Below are 18,744 nucleotides of genomic sequence, written 5' to 3'. Positions count from 1 at the left end.
CCCAGTCCGGCGTGTGCTATCTGGCACCCCAGGCCCGCTCCCCCCGCCGCCTCCGCCCCCTCACACTCGCCCCCCGCGTCGTCTTCGTCCCACACAGACTTCGCTCCCGCCGCGCCGCCGGCCGCGCTTCTCGCCCTCGCTTCGATTCGCGCCGCCGCCACCCTAGCCGCCGCGCGCCGCCTGCGCTCCGCTCCCCCTGGCCACCTCTCCTCGTCCGGCCCGGCTGCCCTCGCCTCCGTCGCCGCCGCGCCCCGGACTCTGTTGGCTCCGCGCCCCGCGGACGCCCCGGCCCCCGGCCGACTCAGCTGTCCCCGCCGCCGCCACTCGCCCGCCGCCCACCATGGCCCCGAGGCAAACAGGTAGCAGGAAGCGGAAAGCGCCGGCGCTCGCGGCGTCGTCGCTGGGCTCGGCGGCGGCTGCGGATGGGGACGGGCCGCAGCCTCCCAAGAAGCCCAGGCGGCCGGCGGCGCTGCGCTCGCTGCTGCACTACCTGAAGGGCCGCGAGGTGGGGGCGCGGGGCCGCGCCGGGCTCCAGGGCTTCGAGGGCAAGCTGCGCGGCTACGCGGTGCAGAAGCTGCCCGAGCTGCTGAGGGAGCGCGAGCTGGCGCTGGGCACCCTCAACAAGGTGTTCGCGTCGCAGTGGCTGAACGCCAGGCAGGTGGTGTGCGGCACCAAGTGCAACACGCTCTTCGTGGTGGACGTGCAGTCGGGCCAGATCACGCGCATCCCCCTGATGCGGGACCGCGGGCCCGGGTCGGCCCGCGCCCAGCCGAGCTGCGGCATCCACGCCATCCAGCTGAATCCCTCCAAGACGCTTCTGGCCACCGGGGGCGAGAACCCCAACAGCCTGGCCGTCTACCAGCTGCCCACGCTAGACCCCGTGTGCCTGGGCGACCGCCACGGCCACAAGGACTGGATCTTCGCCATCGCCTGGCTGAGCGACACGGTGGCCGTGAGCGGCTCCCGCGACGGCACCGTGGCGCTCTGGAAGATGGACCCCGACATGTTCCACGGCAGCATCGCCTGGCACAACGACGCGGGCCTCCCCGTGTACGCCCACATCCGTCCCAGGGACGTGGAGACCATCCCCAGGGCCAGCACCAACCCCAGTAACCGCAAGGTGCGGGCCCTGGCCTTCAGCGGCAAGAACCAGGAGCTGGGAGCCGTGTCCCTGGACGGCTACTTCCACCTGTGGAAAGCCCGGAGCAACCTGTCCAGGCTGCTGTCCATCAGGCTGCCCTACTGCCGAGAGAACGTGTGCCTGACCTACTGCGACGAGTTGTCCCTGTACGCGGTGGGCTCCCAGTCCCACGTCTCCTTCCTGGATCCGCGGCAGCGCCAGCAGAACATCCGGCCCCTGTGCTCCCGAGAGGGCGGCACGGGTGTGCGCTCCCTGAGCTTCTACCAGCACATCGTCACCGTGGGCACGGGCCACGGCTCCCTGCTCTTCTATGACATCCGCGCGCAGAAGTTCCTGGAGGAGAGGGCCTCGGCCAGCCCGCACTTTTCTCCGGGGCCCGCAGGGAGGAAGCTCAAGCTCACCTGTGGCAGAGGCTGGCTCAACCACGATGACCTGTGGGTAAACTACTTCGGTGGCATTGGCGAGTTCCCCAACGCGCTCTACACGCACTGCTACAACTGGCCCGAGATGAAGCTCTTCGTCGCTGGGGGGCCTCTCCCTTCTGGCCTCCACGGGAACTATGCCGGCCTCTGGAGCTAAGGATGGCCTCCGTGTCCTCAAAGTGCCCAGATAAACCTTCCAGTCCCCTCTTGCTTTCCTCCTTCACTCTGTGTTTGTGCTTTTACTCTGTGTGGCTTTTATCTTCCAGGTGGAAAGGGCCCAACTTACCTCTGCTCAGTGTATTAGGCAAAGAGAGAGAAAGAAACAAGGCAAAAGTGGTCTCTTGGGCAATCAAAACTTGGCTTTCAGATTTTTCTGCACCTCCTCCAATATCACCATTTTTTTTTTTGCCTCTCTTACAAAGAATTTTGACTAATCCTTAACTGTGTTCTCTCTGAGTGATTCACATATGCTGTTTCTCTTGGCTGATGTAGTCATGGTTCCAACAACAATTTAGTACTTTAGTTTTATCAATATTTCAACAGTATGTTCAGGTCTTTTACACATTTCAGATGTATTTCTGGAAAATGTGTGCTAAAAAGTGTCTTTTGGGCTGGTCTGAGGAACAACCCATCATGTAACAGAGCAGGTTTATAGCCCTGCTCCAATTAGAAATGCATTTCAAGTTCTAGATTGCCACCATTTGGGGTATGTTTCATTTGGAGGTTGGAAACTCAGTGTTTGTATATTGTTGGTGTATAAAATACTTTAAAATATGTTCTCTTTGTTAAGAAATCTTACAATGATGTTCATCCTATTAATCACAGTTTTGATTATTTAGTAGAAATTTAGCATCGGTACCCCCAGGCCCTCAGCCTTCTTCTTTAAATCTGCTATATTATGGCCTGCTTCCTTGGGTAGCATTTATGCTACAGATTTTAAGAGCTAATCAAAACTGGCCTATATGTGGCTTGACAATCAGGGAGGTACTTTTTGGGGTAAACATTTCTTTACATTTCAGGTAACACTATCCAGGCAGCCATTTACAGAGAAAGGCTGATTGTTGTGCTCAATGCAGGTGTTGACAATTTTTTATTGTATACCTGGATAAGTCTTCTATCTGGATTGAGTATATGATGTATTGCAGGAAAAAAAAATAAAACATATTCAGCATTTTAGTAATTAAGTGCTAGGCTAAAGTTTTTGAATGCTTAAACATACACTTTACTTTTTCTTAATTGTCCTTCTAGGAATATATTTATCAAAGTCAAAATCTTCCAGGAGAGAAACTGAAGCTGAAATATCACCTATGCATACAGTACTCTGTACATTTGTTTTTGAACAGCAAACTTATTCTATTATGGGTTAAAACATTCAATGACATCTTCAATACCTTATCTAAATATACTTGCTACAGGTTAGGACAGTTAGGGGTCTTGTCGTGCTTTTAAGATGATTTAACACACTGTTTTTCATCTACACAAACATACATATTGTGCTTATAACCACCTACTCACATATACTGTATATTTGTGTATATGTATATGTTACTTCCCATGTGAGGAAAAGGCATAGATGTATGCCATTTTACATATGCAGATATTTCATATATTTTAAACTACATCTATCAAGACTTCCCACTTGGTCTCTATTTTTGTTTTGTTTTATTTTAACTTAAGTAATACTTGCATATGAAAAAAGAATCATACTTTATAAAAGGTGTATAGTGAAAAGTGAGTGTCATACCCCAAGTTCCCTGATCTGCCCATAGCTCAAAGGCAGTACATCTTGTGTGTCTATCCATTTACAGATAGTCTATACATATATAAACACATATGTATGTGTGTATGCAACTTTTACACAAATGGTAGCACATGTTTTACATACCTGTGCCTTTTTTATCACAAAACCTTAGAGTCTTTCTCATACATATCTACCTAATTCATTTTAATTGTATATTATTCCCTAAAATATGGCTGGAACATATTTTATTTCTTCATTACACTTTTGATGAGCATTTATATTGGTTCTTATTTTCTGTTACTATGAACTGTTCTGCAATGATTACTCAGGTGCATACATCTTTATGCACATGTGTAAGTGTATCTGCAGGGATAAATTCCTAGAAATGAAATTGCTGGGTCAATTTTATATTTAATAGCCATTGCCAAATTACCCTCCAAAGAGGTCCTATCAACTTAACCTCCCATAAGTAATGTATGCAAGCCTGCTTTACCACACTCTTGCCAACAGTGTGTCATCAAATTCTGTGCTCTTTGCCAATCAGATATCCACTTGATCTTGATCCTTTGTTTCTAAGCCACTGTGGCTGAGTTAACTAGATTTGTGGTCAGAGTACCAAGTAGGTTCTGAAACAAAGATCAAGAATATGAGGAAATGAGGGCAAGCAATAAAAATACTGTCAAACCAAAGGCAGAGAACACCGACAGTTCAGGTTCACATATCTGCAGATGGATTATAAAAGACTACATTTCTTAAATGCTTAGCTGGAGCTAGTAGCGTTTCCTGGTTTATTGCACCCTGGTTTCTCTTGTATTCAATGCATCACATGTCACTGAAGAAAATCCAAGAAGGAGATGATGAGAGCCTGCGCTAGGATATTTGAGGTAAGTGTGGAGAGGGAGGAAGGTATTAGAAAAATGAGGGAAAAATTAAGTGAACAAGCAGTATTTGGTATTTCACATGAAGGGTGAAGAAAGCCAAAGAATTTAGGTGGACTCTAAGGCTCTGAGATTGAATGCAAATGAATAGTGGCAACAAATGAATATAGAAAATATAGCCACGGATGACACACGTGGAGGGTGATTAACTCAATTGCGGACATGTTGAATTTGCGGTGCCTATTTGGCATCAGGAGAACACACCCAGTGAAGAACTGGTTATATATTCCAGAATGAGATTTCTCACTGCTGGGAAGGTGAATGATATGAAATGCTGGGAAACGCTCCCTTTTAGGGGCAAGCAGAATAGAAGAGCCTATAAAAGGGGGGGGGGAATGTAAAATAGAAGAGGCTTATTTTACTCAAATGCCATGACCTCATCAGCATGAGACAACAAATATTTCTAATTATTTTATAATTACAATAACTTTTGAGTCTCCACCTCAGTCACAAAAGGCCAGTTTTACTGCTGGCACCAGTATGCCTGGCAGTCATGCCAAAGCCCTGGCAGCCTCACAGAGGTGGAGTATCACCTCATCACCAGCTGCTACTAGCCTGTGTTTGAGTTCCTGCCTCAATCCCACAGGTGCAGGTCTCTGCCACTTTTCCCATTCTACCAAAGGACAAATGGGGTGTCCAGGAGAGGATGCTCTTTTCCTCAGCATCACGATCACAAAAGCACAAATAAAGAGAATTAGAGGTGAAAAAGAAAAAATAACCACAGGCACAGATTTATTTATAAGGCAGGTAACTGTAAAATCTGAGTGAAGAAATTATCAGAAGATACAAATAACTAAACTTTTTCCAGAAGAAATGAGAAACAAGAACAGAAAACTGTGAATGCTATCTTGTTTAATCTTCCCTTCCCTCCAAGAAAATCACACACATAAACATATAAACATATAATAGGCATGCTCAGCCTGATGGTCTCACAAATAAATTATTTCACATTGTCAAGGAATATTTCATTTTGAGCCACTTCAGGGCCCAAAGAGAAAAGTTTACTCTTTCCTATATGAGGCCAGCATAGTATTAATAAAAAACCTGACTAAAATTGTGCAAAATGAGAAGAGACCAGTTTTACATATATAGATAAATAAATGAAATGTATCTTTTAAAAACACTGAATATAATCCATCAGTGTATTAAAAGGAAACCATACCCTGGCAAAGTGGAGCTCGTTCCTTGAATGCAAAGCGTGTTCACTATTGAGAAATCTATTATTTCAATGTATCATATTAACAGGTCAAATAAGACACATGCTCATGTTAATAAATTCTAATAAATAATTTAATAAAACCCTACTACAATTCTGATAAAGTCCTTAGTAAAGTATGAAGAAATATAATCTTCACATGGTGAGTGTGTACGTGTGTTGTGTCTCAAACCTGAACCATAGTCTTCTTTAATGGTACAACATTGAATAGAGTTAAATAGAACAATAAAATTCCTCACAGAGGAATTCCTATGAAAGTAAGGAACAAAACAAGGATTCTAAAAATCATCACCAGTATTTAATATTATTATAAAAATTCCAGATATGGCAGTTTTAAAAGATAGGAAAATATTGGAAAAGAAAGAAGTTATAATTATTTGCAGATGATATGACTGTAAAAAAAAAAAAAAGAAATCCAAAAGAGCATCAATAGCAGGAGTGATTTTTGAAACGGCAAGCACAGTTGGAGAACTGTCCATGTATGGGCTTGGCTAGCTGGACCCTTCTCCAAATGATGGAATACTAGACAATTCTGGAGTTGATTATTTACTGACATGGAGAAGTAGCCTTGATAATGTTAGATGAAATAAGAAAACTGCAAACCAGAGGCATACTATAATCCCATTTTTGTTTCAACTAGGAGGAGGAAGATGAGAGGAATAAGCATACAGTATATATAAGAATATATACAAATGCGTTAACTGTATGTCTCTAAGAGATGGTATAATAGGGGACTTTTTTCTTATTTTATATATTTATGTAATATTTGAACAGTCTGTACTGACATGTATTTCTTTAGTAAACATAAGGGGAAAAAAACAATGAAGACACATTTTAAAAGGCCTGGTTGGAGAGGGGAGGAGGAGGAAATGATCAATGGTGCTCAATGCAGCAAGACGCTAAAGGTGAGACAAATTCGTTTTCATGTAATGTGGAAGTCCACGGAGGCCTTTTGCCAGAACAATTGCAATAGTAATCAACTGCATGCTCTCCAAGAAGGATAAAGATTTCAGTGTGTTTCAAAATTGACCATGGGACCCTTGGTCCCATTAATACCTGACAGACTGGTTTTCTATTTACCTCTTCTCATCTCCTCAAACCAGTTGATTTCAGACAAGTAGGGTGAGAGTTACATAGGCACTACCTCACAGTGTCTGCAGAATAGTGATTAAATGTTCCCGATCCAGATGCGGAGCAAAGAGAAGACATGACCCAGCACCTACCAATTTCAAGAATTTGTGTTGTACTTTAGCCTTTCCTGGTTAAAATTATAATATGTTATAATAATAATTACAATATAATATATATATGAATTATATATACATATATATATAAAATTCATAGCCAGAGGCTAATTTGAAGAAACTCTAACACTAGAGACTTTCAGTTTTTTTTGATACTCATTTTTTCCCCCAAAACATCCTGCTTATTATATGCCACAATTTTAGTTTGAGTCTTGACACCTAAATGTCCATTAATCTTCTCTAGCTCCACATTCCCAACTATAATTATAGGGGAGAGGTGAATTTTAGCTTTGGAATAGACCAAGGTATATTCTCAGTAATTGCTGTAACACTTAAATCCATTCCCATCTCTGATAACCTTAACTGATAATAAGGCCAGTCCTACACTATAATTCATTTAATTTCTGATGAGGTTTTATTATTTATAGGAGGCTAGGAGAAAAATAATCACTAAGAACTTTTAAAAGGTGTATTGAGTCTATAGTCACAGATGGGGGAGAAACATAATTCATAAAGTCTTTTTTTCCCTCAATATTAGGACTTGAGCACTGTTAACACGTGGGAACATATTTGCTGCACATACTTCCCTATGGTTAATCAGAGGTCTTCTGAAATCTAGACACTTTCACTTACAAAGGATTAAATATCACAAATATTTAACATTGGGAATATAAAGCAAAACTGAGATATAATACATAAATTTGCTCATTTGTCTTGCTTTTCACTAGGTTTTACCCAGTAATTACTCATGATATTGACACACAACATAATAGCTGATTGATATAACTATAAATGAGTCGATTCATTGAGAATCATTCAAACCAGTGATTTAGACTAATGTGGACCAAACCACCAACTGTTAACAGTAATAATCTTCCTCAGCCAGCCCATCTAGCTGTTTTCAATTTGGCAACCTGAGAATACAATATTGTTCTGGAAAACCAAGTAAATAGTCTCTATAGAAGAAGATAAAAGACTAAAATCATGCATTAAATAATTCCCTTTTTAAAAGGCAACTTCCCATAAGCAAAGAACCAGAGACATCACAGTAGGATCAGAACCTTCTGCTGAGAAGGAGCATTAGATAGAGACAGATATTTGACCTTCAAGATCTCAATAGAATAATGATCCTTGTGTCACATCTATATACATAAGTAGTAGCCATTATTTCATCTTCACTTGCAAAGGGATTTCATTACTATGCCTGTTTATTGGGCTCTCTTTGTGTGAGTGTTCACGTATATAAACATTTGCTCCAGACAGAGATAAACTATCTTCAACGTGAGGAGCTCAAGGTAATGTCTTATTAAAATCTTGAATCTTCTTTGTTTTACGTTATAACTCTCTCTGGGTGATTCACCCAGTCTCAAAATGAAAAACACAAGTCAAACTAATGGCAGAGCACTGCAGTCACCCCCGGCATCTGTTATTGTTGTATTTTTTCCAATTTGCTGGTATGAGCTTTGAGTAATGAATGATAACTTGGCACCACCATTCTTTGAGAATATATAAACATTTTAAAAAATCTCAAAACTTCAAATCTAAGTAATAACCAAGTCTTCACTTTACCTCAATATTTTGAGTTGCTGCTCAGATAATAGCAATTAGTTCTGACATTGTAAATGTCAAATATCAAGGTACAAAGTGTATACTGTTCATTATGCAGCGCTTATGGGAAATCAGATGACGGAAGTGACTACCTTTCAGAATCTATACTACCAATTAAGCTTTTCCTAAGGTTACTTCTTATAAAGAAAAAGAAAATGGTAAATAAATATGACAATTTATTCATCTGTTATTATGAGTATGCACCTACAGAATATATGGTCAAGAATAGGTAGGTGTAGGTCTATACATTAAAGATCATATAGTAAAACACTCTGATTTTTAAGGATCAAGATACTTCTATAATGGCCATTTTAAATGTATTTCCTGACTTATAATTTTTAAAATGACAAAATGTACACATAATGTAACAAAAACTCATGTTTCTACCTTCTAGAATTAACTGAAAGTAAAACCATGGATGAAGTAGAAGCCCTCCTTGAACGCTATAAATTACCTTCTCACCTCCCCAGAGGTAAACACTCACTATAACAGTTCAGCAAGTATCTGTCCAGTTCAAGTTTTATACTGTTATCTATTTATATTTACTTAACAAATTCTTAAGTACTTAGCATGTGCTAGACAGTTAACACTTTCCAAAGATTTACTTACTTAACCCTCATAGTAATCCACATTTTACGGATGATCACTTTACAAAGGAATAATTAAATAATTTGCCCAAGGTCATAAGAGGTGGTAAGATGCTGAGTTATATCCAGAGTCAGTCCATACATATAAATGTTTCCATCTATAATATACAGAATGACTTTTATTAATTTTGAGTGCATTACAAAATTTACATAAATTATATACTGAATTTATTTAGCAATTTGTTCTTTTTTTACTCAACATTATGTAATTACAATCTTCTAATGATATGTGTATGTATCTATTTAGTTTATTTTCACCATTGGATCATCTATTATATGAATATACCACAATTGGTGTATTATATCAATGGACAATTGGGTTCTTACCAAATTTTCTGTGTTTCAAACTATGTTGCAATACACACATTTAAAAAAATATTATGATGCACACATGAGATAACTACTCTAGATTTTTCTTAAATGAAGAGGACTTGTCATTTTACAGAGTGTGTGCATTTTCAATTTGCTTCATGCTGCCAAAACAGAACTCTAAGCTTCCTGGGGTAAGAGTAATTCTGATGACCCCAAGGATGGCTGGCCTCAGGTACACATACACCTTCTCCCAGCAATACAAGAAATAATCATGCTGTTAGGGGATTTTGCAGATATAATTAAAATCTCAAATCAGTGGATTTTAAAATAGGGAGATTATCTGGGGTGGACTTAATCAGGTGAACTCTTAAAAGGGACTGGGCTCTTCCTGGAGAGAAAAAAATTGAACCACGAGAGGTTTTTGACACAAGAGATATTCTCTGTTGCTGGCTTTGAAGATGGAGAAGTGACATTAATAGGATCTGTGGGTGGCTTATAGGAGTTGATAGTGACCCCCAGCCAACAGTCAGCAAGAAAATGGGAATTTCAGTCCTTCAACCACAAAAAAAAAAAGACAAAAACATAAACAAAATACTGAATTCTGACAACAACATGAACAAGCTTAGAAGTAGATTCTTCCCCAGAGTCTCTCTCTGGACAAGAACAAGGTAGACCAAGATCTCGATTTCATCCTTGTAAGATTCTAAGCAGATAACCCAGTTCTGTTGTGTCTGGACTTCTAACCTACAGAAGTGTGGGGTAATAAATGGAGATTGTTTTAAGCTGCTCAGTTTGTGGTAATTTGTTGGGCAGCAATAGAAAACTAACACTGGCTGTGTCAAGTTTTATTCTTGTAAATGGTGTATAAAATTTCCTTTTGTCTCATATCCTCACCAACACTTGATATTTTTAAATATTTTCATTTTTTCCAGTCTGGTGGATAAAATATGACATGTTATTGTTGTAATTTGAATATCCTTGTTTACTAGCAACCAGATGATTTTATAGAGGATTAAAGTTAAACCAGAGTGAATGTGTTTACTCATGTCATACAGCTAAGTAAGAAGCAGAACAAGGATTAAACGTTTGACTTAATAAAATGAGATATATCACTCTTCTGAAAACCCACTGAAAAAGCTTTTATCTTAGTCATTCAATAAATATAAAGGGAATGTATGTCTTACATCTACATCACTGTACGTTGTTTATCACTGTACTATAAGTATATTCTACAGCTGAAAGACAAGCTGAGAAAAACATGGTTGAGATGAGGAAAGGGATAATTACGTATTTCATTGTTTTTTCATAAAATGTGGCTTATTGACTACATTTTTACGAATCATTACAGCTGCCACTGTCAAAACAAGCATGCACTGTTCCCTAATTCTCTTTCCATTAACAATTAAATAACAGTGATAGAACCTGAAAGAATAAACATGCACTGTGAATTCAGTACTATTTTACAGTAGCTCCTACATAACTGCTACCCAAGTTCCTCATATGCTTTGTAAATATAAAATAGAAGAATACCCATCTTTAGACAATAGTTATAGGAAAACCTCTGTAGATTACAAATTCATCTCTGAAGTTAAGAGTCACAGATTTTTCCTTGCTTATTTATTCAGTATAATAATAGCACAAGCATTGCATGCTAAGTGTATTTTTCTATGTAAAAATAAATATTGAAACTTCTAATTAAATAAAAAAATAAGAATGGCAATCCTTAAAATTGTAATGGTAACTGTTAACATGTTCACATCTGTAGTGAATACACTTTTTCTACCAGTGAGTTCCAGATTTTAGTCAATTGAATAATGGCAGAGTTTAGAGGGAATGCCTCTGTATTGCTAAACATTAACAAACAAGCCTAAACAGATGTATACATATCAAGGTGAGGCCTAGACATATAGCAGGGCTTAAGACTAGACTCCTCCCTCTCCATTCCCCTAAATCATCAACCTATTCATGTCTAGTCTAAGATGTCTCTTGGATTTTTCTCCTCAGGTTATTTCCTGCTACTACTGGCCTAGTTCTGACCCTCGTCTCCTCAAAATGGAATTTTTAAATAATTTCCTATATTGTCCTACATCCTCATTCTTTACCAATCCATATTTTATTGTCAGTATTTACCTTCCTAAATCCAGGTCTCCTTCTATGCTGTCCAGTATGGTAGCCACTAGTGACATGTGGCTAGTAAAATTAAAATTAATTAAAATGAAATAAAATTTCACCACAGTTCCGACAAGTGGTTAATAATAACATCTGGCCAGCAGCTACCGCTTTGGATGTTGCCAATACACACTACTTCCACTATTGCAGAAGATTATAATAGACAGTGATGCTCTAGATTATTGGTTCACAGTTTTAGTGGGATATCAGAATCAAACTTTGGATCCACACAGAATTTGTACAAGAATGCTTATAGCAACATTACTAATAATAGCCATTAGGTAAAAATAACCCAAATAGTGATCAACTGAAAAATGGATAAACAACTTATGATATATCTATACAATGGTATATTATTCAACAATAGATGGGAATAAAGTATAACACATGCTACAACATGGATGACCCCTGAAAAAATGCCAAGTGAAAGAAGCCACTCACAAAAGACCGCCTATTTTATTATTCTGTTTATATGAAAGGTCCAGAATAAGCAAATCCATAGAGGTAGAAAGTAGATAGTTCTGATTGTTGCAAAACTCTGTAAATATACTGTAAACCAAAGAATTACACACTTTTAAAGTTGTGAATTTTATGATGTGTGAATTATATCTCAATAAAGTTGTTATAAACAACAAAAAGAATTGAATTGTGGAGGTTTTAAACATCAGACCCTGGGTCGTAACTCAGTCCCACAAAATTAGAATCCCTATTCAGGATACAGGAAGATAGATAGATAGATAGATAGAGCGAGCTAGAGATATAATATATAATGTCTCTATAATGTCTATCTACCTATCATCTATCATGTATATATATATATCAACAAGTTACCCTGATGTTCATACAGAGTTGAGAGCTACTGCTGTTTGTTATGATTCCCTCAAGGGCAGGGACCATGTCTTATTGAGCCTTTGATACTCAAAAATACTACAAAACGAATCAAAATTGAATTGTAAAAAATGTTCAAATAACCCACAGCAAGGTAGGAAAAGTAAAAGAGTCAACCAAAAGTGGAGAGAACAAAGACATAAGCAAAAGAATACAATGGCAGACTTAAGCCCTAACATATCAATAATTGTATTAAATGTATATGATCTAAATATGCCAATTAAAACTCAGAGATTATTACAATGGATTTATAAAGCCTGACCCAGCTGTATTCTGTCTACAAGAAATTTTCTTCAAATATAGTAATATAGTCAGGTTGAATGTAAATATATATATATATACACACACACACATAATATATAATGCAAAATTTAATCAAAGGAAAGCAGGAGTGGCTATATTAATATCTGATAAATTCAACTTCAGAGCAAAGAAAATTGCCAAAGACAGAGAAGGATATTATATAAAAGAGTCAATACCCCAAGGACACGTAGAAACTCTAAATGTGTATATATCAAAGAACAGAAATGCAAATTATAGGAGACAAAGCTCATAGAATTGAAAGAAGAAGTAGACAAATCCACAATACTTTAACACCCTTCTCCTGACAACTGACAAAACATCTAAGTAGAATATAGCAAGGGCATAGAAGAAAACAATACCATCATCTAATAGCATCTAATTGACATTTATGGCATACTCTACCCAACAACAGCAGAATACATATTCTTTACATGTTCCCATACAATATGTACAAGATAGACCATATCCTCAGACAAAAAAGAGAATTCAACAAATATAAACATTTGAAATCATACAGAGTGTATTCTTTAAACACAATGAAATCAAGCTAAATTAAATAACGTAATGATATTAGGGAAATCCAAGCACTTGGAAACTAAACAACACACATTTAAATAATGCATGTGTCAAAGAGGAAGTCTCATAGGGTAATAAAATATACAGTTGACCCCTGAACAACATGGGGGTTAGGGACACTGACTCTCCGAGTAGTCGAAAATCCACATGTAACTTATAGTCGGCCCTCTGTATACATGGTTCCTCCATATCTCGGTTCCACATCTGCAGATTCAACAAACTGCAGATCCTATATTACTGCTGTATTTACAACTGAAAAAAATCTATGCATGAGGGGAACCACACAGTTCCAATCTGTATTGTTCAAGGGTCAACTGTACATTGAAATGAATGAAAATGAAAGTAAAAAATACCAAAATTTGTAGGAAGCAGCTAAAGCAGTACTGAGATGGAAATTTATAGCACTGAACATGTATATTAGAAAAAAAAGAAAAGTCTCAAATCAATAATCTAAGCTCCCATCTGAAAAACCTAGGAAAAGAAGAGCAAAATAGGTCCAAAGAAAATAGAAGAAAGAATATAATAAAGATTTTAAAAATCAATGGAATTGAAAACAGGAAAACAATAGAGAAAATCAGTGAAACTAAAGATTTGATTCTTTGAAAAGTTCAATAAAATTGACAAACGTCTAGCAAGACTGACAAAGAGCAAAGATACATATAATCAACATTGGGAATAAAACAAAGGATATCAATACAGACCCTAAAGACATCAAAGAATAATAAGAGAAAACTACAAAAATCTCTTCACAGATAAATTTGATAAATTAGGTGAAAAGGATGTATTCCTTGAAAAACAAAAACTACCTCAAGTTACTTAATATGAAATATACAATTTTAATAGAAGTGTAATTATTAATGAACTTTAATTGGTAATTTAATAACTCCCCCCCAAAATCTAGAAATCTATCAAATGTTTAAAGAAGAATTAACACCAATTTCCAATTCATTTTCTGAAGTTAGTAATACCCTGATACCGAAACCAGACAAAGAGAATACAAGAAAACTACAGACCATTATCCCTCCTGAATATACATGCAGACATCCTTAACTAATATTGGCAAACAGAATTCAGCAATATATACAAAGAATTATTCACCATGACCATATAAGTAAGGTTTTTCCAGGTATGCAAGGCTGGTTAAATATTTGAAAATCAATTAGTATAATTCATCATATTAAAAGCCTAAAGAAAAAAATCACATGAGCATATCAATCAATGCAGAAAAAGCACTTGACCAAATTCAATACTCGTTCATGATAAATAATTACAGAAAATTAGGAATAGAAGGAAACTTCTTCATCTTAATTAGGACTATCTACAAAGAGACCACATCTAACATTATACGTAATGGTGAAAAAGCTTTCTCCTAAGTTCATGGACAATGCAAGGATGTCCTCGCTCACAATTCTCACTTACCATAGTGATGAAAATCCTAAACATTGCAAGGTAAATAAATTAATTAATTAAATATGAATCATAAAGGAAGAAGTAAAATTGTCCTTATTAGGAGATGACATCTGATTGTCTATATAGAAAATCCCAGAGAATCTACAAAAAGAAATCATAGAACACACGATTTCAGCAAGATCATAGGCTATATGAAAACATGCAAAAATTAATTGCATTTCCACATGCTAGCAATCAACATGTAGACACCGAAATTTAAAATACAATACTACTTACAATTTCTCAAAAAATTGAGGGGTTTCCCTGGTGGTGCAGTGGTTAAGAGTCTGCCTGCCAATGCGGACATGGGTTCGAGCCCTGGTCCGGGAATATCCCACGTGCTGCAGAGCAACTAAGCCCGTGCACCACAACTACTGAGCCTAAGCTCTAGAGCCCGCGAGCCACAACTGCTGAGGCCCGCATGCCTGGGGCCCATGCTCTGAAACAGAGAGGGGCCACTGCGGTGAAAGGTCTGCGCACTGCAGCGAAGAGTGGCCCCTGCTCGCTGCAGCTAGGGAAAGCCCACGTGCAGCAACGAAGACCCAACGCAGCCAAAAATAAAATAAAAATAAATAAATAAATTTATTTTAAAAAGGAAAAAAAAAGTGAGATACCAGGGCTGGTATCCCTGTCTGGGCAAGGCCAAAGGCTCTGCTCAGAAACTGTGCTAGTCCATAGGCTGTCCTCTGTCGTGAGGCAGGGCTGGAGGAAGAGCTCTGCAGCTGCCCTGGTACTCTGGCTAAGCTTCTTGGTAGAGCAGGACTGGAGACTATGCTCCACGGGAAGGGCTGCTAACTCATTTCCCTGTCCAGGTGGGCCACAGAATGTGCTCCACGACTGCCAGACATCTACGGCTAGGCTTCCTGTTGGGGTGAACCAGAGGCTATGCTAAGCAGTTAGGTGGGGCAGTGAACTTGCTTCCCTGACTGAAGAGGACTGTATATAGAATGGGCCCCATTGCCAATATGATATGTTAGCTGGAGACCCATACTAGGCAGAACCACCTACTGAGCTCCCTGGCCAGACAAAGCCACCAGTTAAGCTCTGCAAATGGGCCAAGCCACTGGCTGCATTCTCAACGTGGGGGCCACCACCTGCCAGAACATGGTCTGCCAAGATCTGAGCACGGTTGCTGTAATCCCTGTTTCTATTTGATCCCACATGGTCCAGCTCCACAGATTACCCCAAGATCCCCGTGAGATGAAAACCAAGTGGTTCTCCCCAGAAGTGTCCTGCAATGCTGGAAAAGCTGAATGTTCACCTTGGGCTCTCTTTTTCTCACTGGAGAAACCTTAGGCCCAGTGTGGTGCTAAGTTAAATTTTTGCCACCTTTTTCGAGGACAATTCTGCAATGTACATCACACCATGTCTACTTCTATATCTTAAAGAAGTAATTAAAGTTGTGCAAAAATATGTACAAATATCAGCATTCACAAAGTGGAAAGGGCCGTTGAATTTATTATTATTTAATTTTGGATGTAAGGGTCTGGAACTTTCTGCTGGTCCTAGAAATGGACTATGTACGATTATTTGAAGAATTTGAATGCTATTACAAAACAGTTTATGGGTGACTTTGCATGGTGCTTGACATGACTTCAATATGTTCATTCCAGTGGAAACAGGAATTCTTGATTTTAAAAAAATGGTACTGGGGGGGATAACACATAAAGCCATTCATGTTTAGAGTGAATGGGTTCCTCATCTAAAACACAGAACATTAAAAAAAAAACTATTTGAGTGATTCTTTTCTAAATTTCCCCAAAGATAGAATGGAACTAGAACCATTCTAGATGCACAAGTAGAGTTACTTCATTACATACAAGGAATGCCTTAGGGCATTTGTGCTTAATTTTAATTCTCTCTCTAGAACCCAATTGAGTTGGGTTCTAGAGAGAGAACAGTAGTAGCAGCTACTGATATGAAAAGCAGAGAATAAGTTTCTAATAACCAGACCAGCTACTGATATGAAATTGCTACCCAATTGAGTTGGGTTCTAGAGAGAGAACAGTAGTAGCCGCTATTGATATGAAAAGCAGAGAATAGGTTTCTAATAACCAGACCCTGCCAGGAGGTAAATTTGGATACGGGAGAATGTAGGAGGGAGAGATCTAGGACGTGGGGCGTTTCCTGGACTAACTGGACATATGTGGTTAGCTCTATCTTGGGGCCCTAAGTGACAAGAGGAAATTGGACACTGTCATTCATTTGTTTGACAAATATTCATTTAGTACACAGACTTTGATAGGCATTGAGTATAATAAAGAAAATAAAACATAGTCCCTGTCCTCAAGAAACTCACTGCAATTATTACTAAGCAATTATTTTTTTAAACTACATAATGCTAAATAAAAGTAAATATTAATCAATGTGTTAAGTGATTATATTTGTTTTCTATTGCTACACCACAAATCACCACAAACCTAACAACTTAATCACACATCTATTTCTTACTTCACGGTTCTGTAAGTCAGGAGTCCAGGCACAGGTTAGCTGGGTCCTCTGATCAGGGATTCACCAGACTGAAATCAAGGTGTTGGCTGAACTATGTTTTGATCTGGAGCTCACGCTTCTTTCTAAAAATCATTCAGGTTTACACTTCAAATCTCCCTGACTTCAGGAAGGGCTCAGTCCCTTTTAAAGGCTCTCCTGATTAGGTCAGGCCGTGCAGGATAATATTCCTTTTGAAGAACTCAAGTTTAACTAGTTAGTGCCCTAATAATGGGAGTAACATCCCATCATATTCACAGGCCCTGTCCACACTCAAGGGAAGAGGATTATACAGAGCATATACACCAGAGAGTGGAAATCTTGGAGTCCAGGTGAGAATTCTGCTTAGCACAGTGATATAAAATATATAAATAAATTCAGTACCCCAAACCACAGAGCAGGGGGCATCAAACACTGTTTAGGGAAGGAATAGTAAGTAGCAGGCTCACCTGCCACATTCTACCTTGCCTGTGGCAGAACTCCTTTGCTAATGGCTCCAGGCAATTTCTCGCTAAACTGAAATGTGCTTTAACAACCATTTGTAACAAAACAAGTTGAAACTGCTTTCTGATTCTTAGCCTAGGGTAATTAGGTAAGTTGTCACAGAGGACTTGATGTTTGTGCCTCTAAGAATGGATACAAAATCATTATGTGAAAAAAGCAGAGGAAGTACAGTTCAGGCAGAAAGAACTATTTGTTCAAGAATATAAAATATAGCAATGCACAGGATTTTCAGGGTAAATAGTTTCTTGTTTCTGGAGGGTAAAGTACAAGTAGAAAAGATAGAGTGGGAAGTACAGCCGGGGACCAGACTATAAAGAAGTTCATAAATTGGGTTAGTGACTATCCTATGGATAGGTTGATATCATCTAAGCTGGAACCCTTTTGAGATGGAAAGGTGGAACTATTAATGATAATGACAGGACTACAGGTATAAACTGGAGTTGCCGCAAGCAAACCCTACTTATAGGCAATGACAAACCAAAGAAGGATTTTAATCTGGATAGTGACCTTGAACAAGGGCATAGAATAAAAGAAGGTGGTTGGAAAATCAAAGGCCTATTTTATTCAAATGCAGTTTCCCCCTTGGCTGTTCATGCTGATAATTGTCCCAATTTGTTAGATGGTCCCGGCTTTTGTTAAAGGTTTTCTCTAAAGTTTCAGTAATCACAGTGAGAATTGCACTAGCTGTTTTAGATTATTGCTGAATTACTTCTGGTTGATGTGAAAAAGTATGCCTACCCTCCTATAATATTTAGGGCATCACGATGTTGTAGTCAATGGAAAATTCAAGGGCAGGATGACCATAACTTAATACACATCCATTTTAAAAGTTTAAAAAAGAATCCAAGCTATGGTTTTTCTGATTGGTACAATAAATACAGATTAAAAACCAACCTCAATTCTGTGATGCCGTTATTTTCTGTGTCATTTTGTGAAAACATAAGCTGAATAAATAGCTCAAGTCATATGAAAATACAGCAGGAAGAAGGCTGTTCCTCTGAATAAATACCCTTTAATGAACTGAACTCCATTGTGGTGATATCATTTTAGATTCAACCATGTAAAATAGACACATGATTCTAAATTACTCTAAAGTTTT

At 38.8% G+C, this 18,744-nt stretch overlaps 1 protein-coding gene across 1 annotated transcript; it reads left to right on the top strand.

Moving 5' to 3' along the window:
* The first annotated feature begins 340 nt into the window (after nt 1-340).
* LOC116747921 (DDB1- and CUL4-associated factor 12-like protein 2) lies at nt 341-1,720 on the top strand. Its single transcript, XM_032620584.1, has one exon. It carries the CDS (start codon nt 341-343, stop codon nt 1,718-1,720), a length of 1,380 nt encoding a protein of 459 aa, XP_032476475.1.
* Nucleotides 1,721-18,744: the final 17,024 nt, after the last annotated feature.

The sequence above is a fragment of the Phocoena sinus genome, chromosome X, assembly GCF_008692025.1.
Source record: "Phocoena sinus isolate mPhoSin1 chromosome X, mPhoSin1.pri, whole genome shotgun sequence".
NCBI classification, from domain to species: domain Eukaryota; kingdom Metazoa; phylum Chordata; class Mammalia; order Artiodactyla; family Phocoenidae; genus Phocoena; species Phocoena sinus.
Note: the sequence above shows the minus strand (reverse complement) of the source record. Positions and strands in the feature narration are given on the sequence as shown.